Raw genomic sequence first — 18,379 nt, 5'->3', positions numbered from 1 at the left:
ACTGTCAATGCATGCCAGGTGCTGTTGGTTATATTTCAGAGAAGAACTGGCAAAACCATCTTGCCTAAGTATTCCCTGCCTAAGAAAACTCTATGAAATGTATGGGTTGCCATAAGTCAACAGGCAACTTGAAGGAACATATACACAAACATAAATTTGTAAAACATTTTGATTTCATCTTTTTTTAAAAGAAATATTTTACTGTTGGCTGTTTTAGAATGCAAATAAACTTTAGAAACCAAACTGGATATATAGAGTTCTGTGTTGTGCAACTTGGACAGAATGTTGATTATTGGTCTGTTAAACCTCCTTTGATATAATAAATCCATTTGTTTTCCCCAACTCCCTCCTTGCTGTTCTTAGCATGCCATATATTGGAATGTCCGCGTGGAGTAGCCCAGGAAGTCATAAATACCATTGGGAAAGCTTTTGAGCTCCGGTTCAAACAATACTTGAAGAATCCTTCTGCTGTGATCACTTCCAATGAAAGGTTAGCAATGGTGCTTTCAAAGACTTGAACAGACAGGCTGAAATAAAGCTGCTTTGGGTCACTTTGGAGGTATGCTGTTTAAATGACATACACATCTTAAAAGGCCAGAAGCTGTGCCAAAGCTGTGCTTCAGTCCTTAGGACTGTAGCATGGCTTTGGTGTGGCTTCTAGCCTCTTAGGACGCATGTGTCATTTAAATAGCACATTTCTAAAGTGACCTGAAGCAGCTTTGTTTTGGCCTGTCTGTTCGGGCCCAAAGATGATAAATATTGTTTTCTGCTATTTGACTGTCATTTTCAAAAAGGTATCAGTAGTCTTTTACCTATCTTCATTCATGGACACAGCTGAATGTCAAATATGATTGTACTTTAATCCTTACCAATAAACACTGTTGGTTGGTTGGTTGGTTGGTTGGTTTGGCTTGTTCTAATTTTGTATAACCTGCCTGGGCCCTTTCACACACTACAGAATTATAGCCCTATGATTCCATTTTAACTGCCACAGCTGCATCCCTAAACATCCAATCTCAGGAATCCAATAGGAGGGATCCACTTAAAAAACACCATAAGATTGATGAGGGAATAAGATAAACTTGAAAAATATCTGTCCAAATGATCATCTTTTACAAGTAATCTTCAAAAAGGAATTAAAAACATTAGTACTTAGGTCAATAGAATAGCACTGTTCCTCATTCACTAGGGAGTTTATCACACCACCAAAAATAGACAGGTGCATAGCAATATATAGCTCCCATCAGTTTTGTGCAATAATGCTAAAGTTTTCACATGACATTGTGGTTATTGCACAATTATCCCATACATAAAGAGGCATTCTAGTGCTGCTTTTTATTCATGGGAAAAGCACAGGTTTTAATCATGGATTTTTACTGAAACACAGGTCCATTATATTCTCATGAAAAGTTAATTCATTATCGGCAAAACTATTAGTTGTAACTTGTTATTTCCTAGCTCTGATAAGAATGCACACATGTGTAAAATTGTTTGAAGGAGGAAGTGAAGAAGAAACCAAATTAAAGCTTCAACAGTAATCTCAAAGACTGGGACTTTCTCTTAGTTCAGTAAGAAAAAGCAACATTATGGGAAAGTGGCAAAAGGGGGTTGATTTCCCACCTGTCCAAGGCTTCCATGGGAAATAGGAACTGTTATTGTGAAGTTTGTAAAAATTTCTAGTTGGTTGTAAAATAGTAGACTCCATTATTTTGTTAATACTACCGGATGACCATCCTATTCTGAAGAGCTAAATTCTCATTTAAATTCCCATGTAGATCCATCCATGCTTTGGCCTCAAAAACTTTTCTCTCTCTGCCATCTTCTCGAACTGTTAGGTGAGTAAGCACAAGAGGCAGGGCCTTTTTTTGTAGAATCATAGAACCATAAAGTTGGAAAAGACCTCAAGGGCCATCAAGTCCAACTCCAGGCCTGGTGATGGCATCACAGGTCTGGAATACCTTTCCTCTTTAGCTTCTTTTGCCAGTGAAGGAGCCCATACAAACAGGCCAAAATAAAGCAGCTTTGGGTCACTTTGGAGGTATACTGTTTAAATGATGCGTGCGTCCTAAGAGGCCAGAAGCCGTGCCAAAGGACTGGAGCACAGCTTTGGCGCAACATCTGGCCTTTTAAGATGCATGTGTCATTTAAACAGCATACCTTCAAGGTGACCCAAAGCAGCTTTATTTTGGCCTGTCTGTTCGAGCCCTAAGGTTTCCCCCCAAAATCTCTAATGTTTAATTTTATTGGTACCTGACTTCATTGTTATAGATTGCTGCTTTTAGTTTAATTATTGCAATGTTTTAAATATGTGTTTAAAGTATTTCCAGTTCTTCTTTTTTGTATATCTTGTGAAATTATTCTGAGTAGTTTAGTGCCATTTCTAAAATTCATAAAACTTTAAGGGTCTTTCAAGAGGGAAGAACTGAAATCACAAATAGATTGCTTCGATTTAATGCTGTTTCTGAATCCATGTACTTCATGACATATGACAAATATGAAAGAGGTTTGTTTCTTATTTTAATGCTGTACAGAGAAGTTGTGAATCTTGGTGGGTCCACATGGAATATTCAGGATAAGGAGGATCATGACTACTACAATGAAATCCCAGGGAAAGAGACTCCTGCAGGTGGATTATTAGATGCCAGACTGAAGATACCCAGAGAAGAAAAGGCTCACTGCCTCTTGCACTATGAACAGCAATACTCTCTAGTAAGTCCCTTTATTTTTGCCATGTCTTAGCAATGTGCCTTGCATTTAACCTAATCTATATTAGGAAAAATGATCAGCCTGACCAATGGAGGGAACTGACTACTTGTTCTCTGTTGCTCCAAAGGGAAAAGTTTAGAACTGATGAATGGAAATGGCAAAAAAGGCTGTTTGGGCTGATCATTAAGAGAAATATCCTGTACCGCATTATTGAATGAAATAGTTACACCAAACAAGAGCCTGTTGTTTGCTGGCCTGCATAAAGAACAGCTTTAGAGGAGTCAGGGTCTTCACATCCATGTAATGTTTTATGTTCCATAAATGTTGTTAAATTTAGCTACCACTGGTTCATACGTCTGGGGTATTGCCACAAACAGAACATTAAGGATAGATTATTGGTAATTTATTAATTACATTTATTCACTTCACATCTTTTTTGATTGCCCAGAACTTTTGAGTCAAATGAGCTTCAAAGTCATGTTAGGTTCATAGATTTGATCTGCTGGAGGTTATAAACAATGGCAGGTGGGATTATTTTCTCCTTCTTTCAGAACGAGAGCCCCAAATCCACGAATATTTATGAAAACTGTCCAGAGGACTGCAAGTCAACAGGTAAGTTACCTGTTGGTCCTAAGAATTCACTTCTCTTTTACCCTCTTGATGAAGGAATGCATAGAAACATGTCTTATTTTGCCTCAAATGAAACCACCTGCCTTTCTTCTCATCTTGTCTGTTAGCCAGTACAGAAAGAGAGAGGCCAAAAAGGCCAATGCAATTTTAGGCTACATCAATAGAAGTATAGTGTCTGGATCAAGGGAAGTAATAGTGCCACTCTATTCTGCTTTGGTCAGGCCTCACCTGGAATACTGTGTCCAGTTCTGGGCACCACAATTTAAAAAGGATGTGGAGAAACTGGAGCATGTCCAGAGAATTGTGAAAGGTCTGGAATACGTCTCCTATATGAGGAGCAATTTAGGGAGCTGGGTATGTTTAGCTTGAAGAAGAGAAGGTTAAGACGTGATATGATAGCCCTGTTTAAATATTGGAAGGAGGATAGCAAGCTTGTTTTCTGCACTCCCAGAGACTAGGCTGTGGTGGCAACCTATGGCATGTGTGCCAGAGAAGGCATGTAAAGCCATTTGTAAGCCACCCGGATCCCAGTGATTGGGCGGCAATAATAATCATATATATTATTATTATTATATTATTATTATTATTATTATTATTATTATTATTATTATATTATTATTATTTCAGGGCACACGGAGGGCAAGGAAGAGGAGAAACAGGCACATGCCTGTTTTCCTCTTTCCGGTCCTCCTGGGCCTTCAGCTGTCTCCAGAGAGTCAGCTGGAGGCCCGAATGGCAAGGGGGGGAGAAAGAGAACAGTGCATGCCTCTTGTCTAAAGAGAGGCGGCTGAAATCCTGGGAGGTGGGGAAAGAAATCCCATCCTGGAAGTCCTGTCCCTCCAGAAGTCCACACCCAAGTGCCGGAACACCTTTTAGTTTGGCACTCGGTCCAAAAGCTTCACCATCACTGGACTAGGACATGAGCAAGGGATGCAAACTACAGGAAAAGATTCCACCTAACATTAGGAGGAACTTCCTGGCAGTAAGAGCTGTTTGACAGTGAAACACAACACTCTGAGAGTGGTAGATCTCCTTCTTTGGAGGTTATAAAGAGAGGCTGCATGGCCATCTGTCGAGGTGCATCGCAGAGGGTTGGAGTGGGTTGCCCTTGAGGTCTCTCCAACTCTATGATGTTATGATTCTATTATTCTATTGAATCACTCCATAAGCTGGAGTAAAGTTAACTCAGCCCTGATTAGAACAGGTTTTCTGTGATGGTTATTTACTGTACATATTTTGTTTCTATTAATTTCAGAATCATTGGATGCTGTGGAGCAGAACCCTTCCAACACAGCAGGTCTTGGGTGTATCACATCTTGGACACAACAGCTGCGGGACGAAGAATGCTACCAGGAAAGTTAACTAGAAAAGCAGCAGAGAGCCTCTTAGTCAGCGATGGGGATTTTTTGGTTCGGAAAGTACCAGCTCACCTGGCCAGTATGTTCTGAGTGACGCAAGGAGGGCAAGCAAAACATTTGTTGCTGGGGATCCTGAAGGCAAGGTAGGAACAATACAGAACATGGGTGTTGTAATAAAGTTCTGAAGCAAAGAACAAGATGCAACTACTCGTCATTCCATGTACTGGTGATGGGATAGGATTTTTCACTACATGAAGGCAACAGGCAAATACCACTTGAGGTTCTCAACCTTTGATCCTCCAGCGTTTTTGGGCTTCAGTACCCAAAAGCCTTTGCCAGCATGGCCAATGATGAGGGAATCTGGGAGATGAAGTCAAAATATTGGGAGGACCACAGGTTGAGAACCACTGATCTGGAGGATCACATGATTCTACTCCAATACAATACCTCCAGTTCCTTGTATTTATCTGACTTATTTGTTCATTGATTGGATTTCTAATACTCTCATCATTCGATACTACTCTACCAACACAGAGAGGATAATTTATAGTTTTTCAGCTAACAATGATATTAATATTCTTACTTTTTCCAGTTAGAACCAAAGACCATTATTTGACAGTGTGAGTCATCTCATTCGCTACCATATGGAAAATAAATTGCCCATCATCTCCTCTGGAAGTGAATTAAATCTGAGCAAACCAGTGAAGAAAGGAACTGGATGCCTACAATATAAGAAATAATTATGTTGGCTCGCACATCTTTGAGACAGTTCTTCCTCTCTTTCCTTCTTTTTATTTCTTTCCTTAATAAAAGCTCCAGCGATTATTCTGAAACTTGGTTCCAGGGCATCCGGCTCTACTAAGAAGAGATAGCACCTCTCAATGCTGTTACAGAAGATTTCCTTTTGTGTATATGTGTGTACATACAATGCAAATATTTTCATCTACTTACATTATTACAGTTCTGTCTGCTAAGCTGGAATCGTTTTTACTTTAGCAAAATGAAATCGCACAGAATGAAAGATTGGGAGAAATGTGCACCTGGGGTACCTACAAAAGATCTGTAGAATCAGTGAGATGTGTAAAAGCACAATCCAACTTCAGGACAATGAACAAAACTGATTCAAAAGACTTCTGGATGTTAGTATGGTGCCTTTTAATCTAGGAATTATGGTGAAATAAAGTGTTTTCTACCAGATCTTTTTTAAAAAACTAATTAATGTAGAATTAAGACATGTTTGCTGAGTAAATTCCCAGATCAATCTGAACAGGAAAACAAAAATTATATGCTTTCTTTGTGACAATATTGTTCATTCTTTGATGGATATATCACTTCCCTCATTCGTTTCTCATCCGTTTCTCACTAATGATCTCACAGTTTAGGTGAAAGGTAAGTACGCTTAGGAGTTACTCCTAGTTTAAAAAGTTCACAAACAATTTACTAAACCTATCAGAGTCATTAGTTACAAGTGTCAATATTTATTCTTTCTCTTTTGTTTGGCCCAACTACACAGTGCTCTTTTTTTTAAATGAAGGTCTGATGTTTCTAAAAACTACAAATCCCAGGATTGCATAGCATGGAGCCATGGCAGTTAAAGCAGTGTCAAACTGCATGCTTTCTGCGGTGCGGATTCAGCCACACACTTAGGTTTGCTAGCTTTTTAAAAGGTTTATCCCATGCCTTTTTCAACAGTATGACATCCACTAGTGTTTATCTTTTGCTGGCATGTTGATTTCTGCAAGTCAGAAGAGAGGTGGATCAGAATAGGGTTGCAAGGTGTTCCATATTATATCCCCCATTTAAGGGCTGGAAAGTGTCACCCTTATCAGATGAGTGTGGAACGGGGGTCTTCCGCACTGGGTGGTTCGAATTCGCGTTATTTCGCACAATACCATCATACCAGCATTCGAATGGCCCAATCCGCACTCACGTGAATGCGTGACTGCCGAACTGAATGCGTACTGGCTCCTCTTTTTGGAGCGTGTTGGCCAGTGCGCTGATAAGGGGATTGGCGATATCCGGATTTTTTCTCTGTTCGATCTCAGTGCGAATGGTCTGGTGTGAATGCCCAGTCCTGAACTCTGTCGCAAGACCCCCAGATTCCAATTTTTACTTCCGGTGGGTCTTTCCTCTTGCCGGTTCCAGGGAAGCGGGGGGGGGGGGGGCGGTTCCAGCGGCCTCCTCCTCCCTCCTCCCGGCTTGAGAGGCATCCCTGGCTGCATCCCAGGCAGGGAAGAGGCGCGGGGGCCGCTGGAATCGCTTTCCAGCACCTCCTCCTCCTCCTCCCGGCTTGAGAGGCATCCCTGGCTCATCCCAGGCAGGGAAGAGCGCGGGGGCTGCTGGAATCGTGGTTCCAGCGGCCTCCCCTCCTCCCGGCTTGAGAGGCATCCCTGGCTGCATCCCAGGCAGGGAAGAGGCGCGGGGGCCGCTGGAATCGCGGTTCCAGCAGCCCCTCTCCTCCTCCCGGTTTGAGAGGCATCCTGGCTGCATCCCAGGCAGGGAAAGAGGCGCGGGGCCACTGGAATCGCGGTTCCAGCACTCCTCCTCCTCCTCCCGGCTTGGGAGCCAGCCTAGGCTGCCTCTCAAGCCGGGAGGAGGAGGAGCCGTTGGAACGGCGGCGATCGCCACGATTCAGCGGCCCCGCACCTGTTCCCTGCCTGGGATCAGCCCAGGCTGGATCCCAAGCCGGGAGGAAGGAGGAACCTTAATCAAAGCATCCCCATTTACTAGATGGCCATCCAGCCTCTTTGACAGCCGTTGGAACTGCTCCTCCCCCCCCCCCCAGAATACATACTCACACACCACACAACACACACGTAGAACCGGGCATTGCTAATTTGTTGCAAGGGAAGGTCATGGTTACATAAAACCCAGCGAATGTAGAGAGGAAACAGTAATGGGCACGTTGTATCGCGATGTTAATGTGCATGAGCTGGCTCTCCAGCGTTTACCGGGCTGTCATGACGGGACCTCCCCTTTCACCCCGAAGCGTTTAGGTCGCAACCCATGCAGGGCACCACTGAGCATTGCGAGGCGGCCGATAGAATCGCCAACAACCGGTGTGACAAAACATTCTGCACTGAATGCACTTCGCGCGAATGCAGATGGGCCAATTTGAATCCTGCCAATGCGGAAGGACTCCCAGGTATGAACGTACTTTGCGAAATAACGCGAATTCGAATCGCCCAGTGCAGAAAACCCCCAGTTCCACACTCATCTGAAAGGGCCTTTGTCTCTTTATGTAGACTAATTGGATGTCAACATTCCAGTATTTGGGGATGTGGCATTTGAGGAAAGATAAAGCCACGCTGCAGCAGGCATTCATCACCAATGCAAATAATCATGACATGTTTAAAACAGATTCAGGATTGTTGATGCATGCCAAAAAAGAAACCAAGTATGGATTTTCATAAAGAAAGAAAATTGTCAGCCTCTCACGTGTTGTGAATTTTGGCTGCCCCTTATGGTTATTTCTAAAACCTGGCAACCCTAATTAATAAACACAAAATAAAAATTATGGCAAACTTTAATTAGATGCTAATACTCTGAGGAGTCTCCAATATGATTTCCAACAAACATTGGACATAACTGTCTCTCTTCTCTTAACTTCTATGCATGTTCACACTATAGAGAAGCAAAAGGAAACCAGTGCAAGGAAAGGTGTTTTTAAACCAACGGCTAATATTTTCTTTTTAAAAAATACTTTGCTTGCTGTACATCCAAGTGCTGCATTACCAATTTTTGTGTGCCCCTTTCAGCTCCGTTATTTTCCAGGAAAAGTATTTTAATAAATAAATATTCATGCTACGTGGTCTCTGAACCACCGGTCAGTTTTAAAATAGTCTGTAAATTAACATATCCTGGAGTTAGGCTGTAATTTATGTATAGTGGAGAAGAATAGGTAGGGTGTTTGACTTCTGGAAAGAAAACTGAACTTTTAAGGATGCTAGGTATGGAGTAAATTGTTCTGGGTTTAGGGACTGGGTTCATTTGCCACTGCAATGTTTAGGACCTGTGTCCTAGTGCACTGTGCACAGACCCTGCTTGCTGTTCCTTCTGGGAGAGAGGTAGTTTGGAATGAAATCTGAATGCAGGATTATAGCTAGCAAGATAAAAAAATTGTAAATCAACAACAGACACTGTTTAAACCTGTATTATAATCCTGGCTTATTTTAATCCGCCTAACTATAATCCCAGATTTATGAAATTATATGTTGCACAAAGCTATCCCTAATTTGTCTGTTCACATGGCTATGCACATGGACTGTATGCACCAGCAGAATGCTTGGTTACATGATGGTTTATTAAAACAGGATTTCTAGTTTAAAAGATGTGGAATTTACTTGCACATATTTAACACCATGCTGCACACAATACCAGGCAGAGATGGATAGGAGAGTTTTCTCAGGGTATTTTCCTATATACAGTATATATGAAGACAACATCTCCGAAATCAAATTTACAAGATCTGAAGAAGCTGGCAGAGCTATAGTTTGTGAATCTCTTCAAGGATTTCCAACAGTGCATACAGTATTTGAAAATCATAAATAAGAAATGAGTTTAGCTTTTGAAATCATGGCATTTGGAAGTAAATTTTGTCTGTGCACATGTCTTTTACACGTTTGATTTCTCTCGTTTCAAGAGCGGCTTGTCACATTGTTGGCAGTGTGCATGGCCTCAACCATTTACCAAAAATCTTGCCACATATGCACAGAATCATAGAATTGGAAGAGACCACCATGGCCATCTAGTCCAACCCCCCTGCCATGCAGGAATTCACAATCAATCAAAGCACCCCTGACAGATGGCCATCCAACTTCTATTTGAAGACTTCCAAAGAAGGAGACTCTTGTCAGCAACTGGTCTTTCACTATACCAAAATCAGGATGATTCCTATGCATTTATAGGGGGATGTGGTATGACCAGATGAATAGAGGCTGGGAAGCAGTGGCATCATGAGGCTTGTTGTCACCTGGTATCACCCTGCCCCATTGACTGCCTCCCATACCACACCATTTGCTGTTGTGTGCCTTCAAGTTGTTTCCAATTTATGGTGACCCTAAGGGGAACCTATCATGGGGTTTCCAATTTATGGTGACCCTAAGGGGAACCTATCATGGGGTTTTCTTGGAAAGGTCCTTCAAAGAAAGTTGCCATTTTCATCCTCTGAGGCTGAGAGAGAGTGACTTGCCCAAGGTCACCCTGTGGGTTTACACGTCCAAGCCAGGATTCGAACCCTGGTCTCCACAGTCACAGTCCAACATTCAAACCACTACACCATGCTGGCTCTACACCACCCTCAGCTGCATCCATACACACAAACCAGACGCAGCCCATACAGAATCCTTAACAATGTTTTTGTACTAATGTTACTCATACGTTGTAATTCCTGTATCTCACTGAAGGTAATGGCAATAGTAGTGACATAAACAACGACCAAACGTAAAATTACACCTTGTATGCACTGTCTAAATGTATTCACATTTACATAGTTTCATGATGCGGCAGAAGTGAATATCTGGTAAAGGCAGACGGCGAGGGAGGAAGGTATTTCTCTGGCCCCTGAAGCATATCCACACACACAAACACACGCAAACACATCCCTACCTTCCATCCAGGCTCAGAAAGTGGAGAGACCTCCTTGCTCTCTCTGCTCTGTTTGGGAGGGAGGAAAGTCTCTCTCTGCCCCCTGAGCCCACGCACCCTTCATGCTTTCCACCCAGATGGAGTGGACAGAGAGACACATTCATTGCTTGCAGTAACCAGAAGCAAGTGGAGAGCTTTTCTTTCCCTGCTGGGCACTATTGGGGAACAGTGGTGTCACCCTATTTAGGGCGCCACTTGGCGCATTTTGCACCCCCCGCACCCTCCATTGATGCCACTGCTGGGAAGCACAATAGAATGAGGGTGAAACTGGCAGAGGGCAGAGTAGGATGTACAGTCAGCCCTCCACATTCGTGGCTTTGATCTTTGTGGGTTTGATTAATACATTTGCTCTAGGACTCTCCAGTTCCTCCAGTGCGGTTCTATGGGCAACCTCTGCCAGAAGTCACAGTAGAGGACTTAGGTTCAGAAACAACTTGAAGGCAAACAACACACACATTCTTAGGTCTAAATGTGTTGAGGGAAGTCTTTGCCCTTACTCATAGTTAGTCCAGGGACACATCTAATGCATAATGCCTCCATCCATAGTTCCCAAAAGGTTGCAGTGTGAGATTATTGCAATAGTTACTTTATATACTCTTGTACTGTATAAGTCTAGACATTTTAGTCAAAAGATTGACCTCATAAACCTGAGTCAAATCATCCATGGATCAATATGAGGGAAATGGGAAGTATAATCCAATGGCAATCTGAACGCAATTGTGGGGTTTCACGTTATTGCGTGATAGACTACCAGACGCAATATCGGTCAATTTGAAGTCAGTCCGGACGCAATGCGAATTCACGTAGATTCGCTGAACTAGTGAATTCGTGTGAATGCGTTCTGGCCCCACTTTCTTTTCATTTGACTCCCGTCTGATAAACTCCATTGTTTCAGTCATTATTCTGACACAGTTCATTCGTTCAAAGGATTTACAGACAGACCACAGTTTAAAAAAGCCTTTGACAAAAAGCTCCCTTTTGCAAAGACCTTTAAAGCCTTCTTCAAAACATACTCCAACTCCCAGAATTCCATAGCCTTTCAGCCAGGAAAGAGTTAGAGCGCTACCAAAGCGGGTTATCTCTCCAGTGTGGATAGTAACCAATACAGCGGGTGGAGAGCCGCCATTTTGTTTCTCTCCCTCAAAACCCTGAACCGTCTCCTAGCGACAAACACAGCATGACGTCATGGGAACGGGGAGCTAGGATTGGCTGTGTCCACTTGTCCCCCTCTCACGCCATTGGCTGGGACTCCCAGCCAATCCCCGCGCAGGCCTCCCCTTCCCGCCGCAGTCCGCGCCAGCTTTCGAACAGAGAAGGTGGCTCTGGCTGGCTCAGCGCAAGCTCTTTTGCCTCCCCCAAAAAAGAAAGGCCGCCGACGAAAGCCCCGCCCCTTCGTCCCTGCGATTGGTCTACGTTGACGTCGATCAAAACCTCCCGCTTTGCTGATTGGTTGGACTCTCTTCTCGATGTCCTGGAAAAGAAAGGCGGGTTAGAGTGGGCCCTCTGCGACACGGAAGGGGGCTGGAGACGGCTCTGGGACGCCGGTTGGGCCGGTGAAGCCTTTGGGCCTCGGGACGACGGAACTGTGCGAAGAGGTACCTAATGAGTTGGGCGTTGCTATGGGAACGGGAAGGCTCCGGCCTAGGCTTCTCAGTCCTCTGCGTAGCGAAGCCAGACTTGGCCATCGGGAGTCACTGGGGAATACTTGCCCACAGAGAAGTATTGGGCACGTGTTCAATGTTTCCCTATGGCCAAGTGTTCCCCCTTTAAGAGATTTTGGACTTCAACTCCCAGAAGCCTCAGCCATGTTGGCCAACAGTCGAGGATTCTGGGAGCTGGAGTCCAAAAGCCCTTAAAGGGCACAGTTTGGGGACCACTGCCATAGAGAATCATGGGAGAACGCTTGCCCTGGATAGGAAAACATAGAGGAATACTTGGCCATAGAGAATCATTGCAGAATACTTGTCCATCGGGAAACATTGAATCCTTGCCTAATATTTCCCTATGGGCCAGTATTCCTCTATGTTTCTCTATGGCCAAGCATTCTCCAATGATTCCTTAAAGACCAAGTATCCCTCTATGTTTCCCTGTGGCCAGGCATTCTCCAGTGATTCTCTATGGCCAAGTACTGTATTCATAGAATCATAGAGTTGGAAGAGACCCTAAGAAGGGCCCTGATCCAGTCCAGCCCCATTCTGCCATGCAGGAACTCTCAATCAAAGCATCCCAGATAGAGGGCCATCCAGCCTCTGCTTAAAGACCCCCAAGGAAGGAGACTCCAAGGAAGTGTGTTCCACTGTCAAACAGCCCTTACTGTCATGAAACTCCTCCTAATGTTGAACTGGAATCTCTTTTCCTGGAGCTTGCATCCATTGCTCCAGTTCCTGTTCTCTGGAGCAGCAGAAAACAAGCTCCCTCCTTCCTCAATATGACACCCCTTCAAGTATTTAAACAGGGCTATCATATCACCTCTTAACCTTCTCTTCTCCAGGCTAAGTATTCTCCAATGATTCTGGATTTGTGTCCCCTCCGGTTTCCATGTACAACAGCAGTGAATGTTGTGTACATCTGTTCTTTAGGGAGGGTTTCCCAGGATTCTTCCTCTATTTCCTCCTTGGCCTTTTGTTATTTCTATTGATAGAAAAAGGCTTCCTTGCAAGGGACTGGCTCTTTTAATGGGAACAGCAGCTATATCAAGGGTGAGTAGCTTGTAACCCTCAATATATTATTGGTCTGCAATTCCAGTCTGCCCTAATTGGCATAATTAGCGGTGAGGTCTGATGGAAGTTGCAAGCCAATTCCTGGAAGGCCACATGCGGCCCATCTTAAGATGTACAATGCATTTCAGGGTTGCCATTGAAATAACTGCACAACTAGATACTTGACTACATCCAATTGTTCTTCAACCAAATATTAATAGTTCCTATATATGTGTTTTGAAAGTTCACTGAACCCAAGAGCTCAGTATCCAAGGATTTTCCATAGCAATAAAGTATATTTAGAACATGCAAACTGAAATACCACAACAGGAATAGAGCACAGCTTTGCTGGTTTTTTAGGTTTAATGGAATGCCTTCTCTTTCAGCAGAGTTTTATTTATGGTATTAATTGTAGATAAAATGGTATGCTTCTTATTTCTCCCTGGTAGAAAAACACGAAGCAACGTTCCCGAAAATGTCGCTTGACTTTGACAGCGCAGCTTTACAGATGCAACATGAAGATGAAGAATATGACCAAGAGGACTACGTTAGGGAGCAAGAGGTAAAAATTAAGCCTCAACTTCATTTCGTGTTTTAAAACCTTTTCCCTCCTTTTTTCTTAAACTCCGGCCCCATACAGACAGGCCAAAATAAAGCTGCTTTGGGCCACTTTGGAGGTATGCTGTTTAAATGATGCATGCGTCCTAAGGGTCTGGAAACCACGCCAAAGCCACGCTTCAGTCCTAAGGACTGGAGTGTGGTTTTGCCACTGCTTCCGGACTCTTAGGATGCACGCATCATTTAAACAGCATACTTCCAATGCGATCCAAAGCAGCTTTATTTTGGCCTGTCTCTATGGGCCCTGAGATAGGTGATTCAGTCACTACTAAAGGCCACCCTGCGAATGAATCTCAAGCTGGAAGGTTTACGGTTAAAATGAGGCTGACGTTGCATGTCATTTGCACAGCTATAATTTCAGGCCCAGTTTGTGGACTTCGTGAATTCATTTTGTGACTTGTAAAATTCTAAAATGTTACTTCAGTTAAATCTCAAGAAATCTTAATATAGGTCCAAAACACACTGCAGAAATACTCCAGTTTGAGACTGCTTTAACTTCCCTGGCTTAGTGCTAGGGAATTCTGGGAACTGTAGTTTTGTGAGTCATTTAGCCTTCTCTGTCAGAGAGCTCTGGTGCCACAATTAATTACAATTCACAGGATCCCTAGCACTATGCTAGGGCAGTTAAAGTAGTCTCAAACTGGATCATTGCTGCAGTGCATTTTGGACCATAGTTGCTTCGGTTTACCTTTGCTGTGTTCTCAACTTTTCATCCACATATATATTGTGATGAGACAAACCATGGTAAACCTCAGGGTTTGTATTCTCCGCCCACCTTTCAGCATATAAAAAGAAGACTGAAGCTTTGTCTTCGAGTTATTAACTGTAGTACGCTATGTTATCCAAACCTAGCAAAGTGTTCTTCATCTTAACTCAGTTTTGTTTGAAGCAATGTAATAGGAAGTTGATTAGTTTCAACAAACCATAGTTAAGACCTAACCTTACTTTAAAAATTGTCATAGCTCATTATTACACTGAATCATATTTGAAGTGAAAGCTGAGAATCTCTGCATGGCAACATTGATGGAGGGGGAGCCGAGTGCTGACTGGTTTGTTCTCATCATGATATATTTTTTAACAAGATCTTTTTATAGTGCACATAGCTTTTTATATTGCTTCAAAAATACATTCTAGAGTATGTTTTGCATTTTTAATTGCATTTAACGTAATGAACCAAAAAACAATTACACAGCGGTTTATCTCCATCCTGGGGAGAGGTGACTAGGGGAGTGGCCCAGGGAACTGTACTGGGCTCTATGCTCTTCAACAAATTTATCAATGACTTGGATGAAGGAATAGAGGGCATGCTGATTAAATTTGCAAATGATACCAGACTTGGGGGGGGGGTGTTTGCAAATTCCCCAGGGGACAGGATTAAAATTCAAAATGATCTTGATAGATTAGATGGCTGGGCTAAAGGTAACAATGCATTTCAACAGGGAGAAGTGTAAGACCCTACACCTAGGCAGAAAATATGAACACAGAGATATAGGATGAGAGAAGCCTGGATAGACAGCAGTTCATGTGAAACGGATCTAGGAGTCCAGAGGTTGAACATGAATTAACAGTGTGATGCGGTAGCCAAGAAAGCCAATGCGATTCTTGGTTGCGTCAATAGGACTATAGTGTCTAGCTCAGTGATGACAGGAATTGCTTACTATGAAGATTTGTATGTGAGATGTTCTAAAGCAGTGGTGACACATACCATATATACTCGTGTATAAGTCGAAAAATTTATTCTACAAAATTGTCCCAAAAAACCTGGGTTGACTTATACATTATTATTATTATTAACCTTTATTTATGAAGCGCTGTAAATTTACACAGCGCTGTACATACAATCTTTTAGTTTGACGATTCCCTGCCCTCGGGCTTACAATCTAAAAAGACAAGACACAGAAGGAGAAGGGGGTGGTGGAGGGAAAGGGTAAGAGGTCCAGCAGTTCCTCTCTACCTCCAAGGCCTGGACCAAGGGAGATGGACTGGAGGGAGGGCGAGGCTTCATAATGGATGGTTAAACATTTTCCAGGGAAAATACATACTCTCAAGTAGAATAATGCATATACAGTACATAGCAATACAGGAAATGGTTCAATAAACAGGCACCACAAGAACATCAAATAGTAAGCGACAATTATGCAATGCCTGGGAAGGCTTCTCTGAACAGGATGGTTTTCAACTCAGTTTTGAAGCTGGTTAAAGAAGTGATGGCTCTTGCTCGTGGGGGAAGAAGGTTCCAGGAGTGAGGGGCAGCGAGTGAAAAGGGGCGAATCCGGGATGGGGCAGAGGAAATCCTGGGCTGAGACAGCAGACCTTGACTACCAGAACGGAGGGCCCGAGTGGAAAGGTGAGGAGAAAGAAGGTCTGATAAGTAGGGAGGGGCCAGTCCATGGAGAGCTTTAAACGTGGACAGCAGGAGCTTATACTGAATGCGGAAAGGGAGGGGGAGCCAGTGAAGGGATGCCAACACAGGAGAGATGTGGTCAGAGCGGTGGGTGGAAGTGATAATGCATGCAGCTGAATGCTGAACAGAGATTAAAGGACGGAGGTGAGAAAGAGGAAGCCCAGCCAGGAGGACAGTACAGTAATCAAGTCGTGAGACCACTAGGGCATGGACCAGGATCTTGGCAGTAGAGGCGGAGAGATATGGTTGGATTTTGGCAATATTGTACAAAAAGAGTCTGCAAGCCTTGGCTGTGGTCTGGATCTGAGGGATACACGACAGAGAAGAGTCAAAGATAAAACCAAGAGAAGAGTCAAAGATAAAACCAAGATAAAACCAAAATACATGAGTCAATACAGTAACAAGATGGCAAGGAGAGCAATCGTTCGCTCCCAAAGCTTCTTTCTAGCCCCGTTGCCTCCGGAGGGGGCAGTTGAACTGGGAAGATGCAGGAGGAGGAGCAGGACATCTTTTACACCCATAGTTACATGCCTTTCAGTTTTACCCTCAACTTATCCATGGGTCATAGAAATCCAGAATTTTGGCCCCAAAACCTACATGTGATCACCTATACATGATTATATACGGTAGTACAGTGTTGGGACTGCATTTGGACCCCAAGACCATTTTTATGCCCCCTCTCCCAACCAGTGTGGCATAGTGGTTTAAGCATTGGAGTACAACTCTGGAGATCAGGGTTTGATTCCTAGCTTGGTCATGAAACCCAGTGGGTGACCTTGGGTTCTTTTGTACAAACCAGAGGCTTTTGTGTTTTAAAATTTTGTAAGTGTGCCACAATTATATGAATGAAGCATTTGATATTGCTGAAACAGTAAAATAAATTTAAATTTGATGTGGAAAGAAGTATTGTCCGTATTTCAATCCTTCTCTGAATTGCTACATCTCTAGAAATTTTACTTACCTACTTCAGACCCAAAGAGCGACTTTTCATTGAGCCTCTGAGTTTTCGGTACTCTCATTGGATGCTTTGACTGTTTTCTCTTTGGTTGTTCAGTGCTTTTTCCTTTGCTTTCTGCAGCAGTTTGCTGTGTTTCCCAACTGGTTACCTGTTTGAGAAATGCTTTTAACTAACATTGGGAATGCTATCATAACAATTTACTTGGTGTGTGGTGGATTTCATCTACTGGCACTTTGTAACACATGTATCAGTGAGGTTTATTGAACAGCTCATATTTCTAAACAGTATCTTAAGCTTACTGTGCAGGTTTTTTGTGATACAGCATATATAGAGTGCAATTGTATGGACAAGTACTGGAAGAAAGCCTCACTAAGCACAATGAGAGTTGCATCTGAATAAAGATGAATAAGTCTTTCACTGTTCTCTGCATGTGGGACAGAATAATCTTGGAGCCTGGTATGAATTTGTCATGAATGTTTGGAGCAGATGACTTGACAATTGTGTGCCTTTAGCCCCAAGTAATTATGGTAATTATGGTGATGTTTTTGGACACTTGTCCAGTATGAACAGTATGTCTATAACCAACTCACCCACAGCTTAGTTTCTTTAATAATTCCATTTTAGAATCTGATCTTCAGAAATATTCACATCTCTGTGAGCTTGGAAATGCTATGACTGTCCCAGTTTGGAGATGGTAGTCACCATTTCTCCCAGGAACCATCTGGAACAGCTAATGCTGTTGTCTTGGGAAAAGAGATTTCTAGTGACATCATAATCTTCTGAGTCTCTCATGATGTCACTCAAGCAGCTCCTTACTATGTAGCTACTTTCAAAATAAGACTTTCAAATAAAATACCTCTGTCATGTGTCAAATTTCAGGCTTATGTGCATGTTGGGGCTAGCTGTTGTAACAGAATTGTGTATTATATTGCCTTTTACCTGGAGCTTTAAGGAATATGGGTGCATCTCTGTGAAGAGAGAATATCTGATATTCTGTGCAGCATTTCAGTATGTGCTTTTTGTAAGTTGAGATTTGTTCTGTGATGGAAAGGATAGTGTCAGCCGCAATATGGCTTCCTGCTGGATTATATCACTTAGCAGGTACACACGGCTACAGTAGGATCGGCTAGATTAGAATTCTGTTCTTTCTGTCCTTGAGCTTTATTGCATAGTTTACTGTAGACACACGTCTGCAACCTGACACCAGAAGTAATTCTCCAGCCCTCCTTCACCAGCCTCCCAAGTGCCAATCCTAGTAAAGAAAAAACACCTCCAGCTAGATAGAGAATATGAAAGGGAGGGGGTGTAAAAAGGCTTTGTAAGAAGGAGCTGCTTTTGTCAAAGGATTTGCTAACTGAGG

General features: G+C 43.0%; 2 protein-coding genes across 4 annotated transcripts in view; both read left to right on the top strand.

Moving 5' to 3' along the window:
- SHC4 (SHC adaptor protein 4) overlaps positions 1-4,719 on the top strand; it is a 34,842-nt gene extending 30,123 nt beyond the window's left edge. Inside the window, exons 7-11 of one of the 2 annotated variants that reach the window (XM_042473245.1) lie at positions 364-490; positions 1,776-1,835; positions 2,532-2,709; positions 3,258-3,318; positions 4,592-4,719. In XM_042473245.1, coding sequence (XP_042329179.1) covers positions 364-490; positions 1,776-1,835; positions 2,532-2,709; positions 3,258-3,318; positions 4,592-4,698 — 533 coding nt within the window. In that variant the 3' untranslated portion in view covers positions 4,699-4,719. The remainder of the gene's footprint in view (positions 1-363; positions 491-1,775; positions 1,836-2,531; positions 2,710-3,257; positions 3,319-4,591) is intronic. The other variant, XM_042473246.1, reaches the window with a different exon arrangement.
- Positions 4,720-11,666: 6,947 nt separating this feature from the next.
- Positions 11,667-18,379, top strand: part of CEP152 (centrosomal protein 152) — a 50,539-nt gene continuing 43,826 nt past the window's right edge. For both annotated transcript variants that reach the window (XM_042477156.1, XM_042477155.1), the window contains exons 1-2: positions 11,667-11,935; positions 13,489-13,601. In XM_042477156.1, the coding sequence (XP_042333090.1) occupies positions 13,515-13,601 (87 nt within the window). In that variant the 5' untranslated portion in view covers positions 11,667-11,935; positions 13,489-13,514. The remainder of the gene's footprint in view (positions 11,936-13,488; positions 13,602-18,379) is intronic.

The sequence above is a fragment of the Sceloporus undulatus genome, chromosome 6 (genome assembly GCF_019175285.1).
Source record: "Sceloporus undulatus isolate JIND9_A2432 ecotype Alabama chromosome 6, SceUnd_v1.1, whole genome shotgun sequence".
Classification (NCBI taxonomy): Eukaryota; Metazoa; Chordata; class Lepidosauria; order Squamata; family Phrynosomatidae; genus Sceloporus; species Sceloporus undulatus.
The sequence above is the reverse complement of the archived record's forward strand: the minus strand, read 5'-3'. Positions and strand labels throughout refer to the sequence as shown.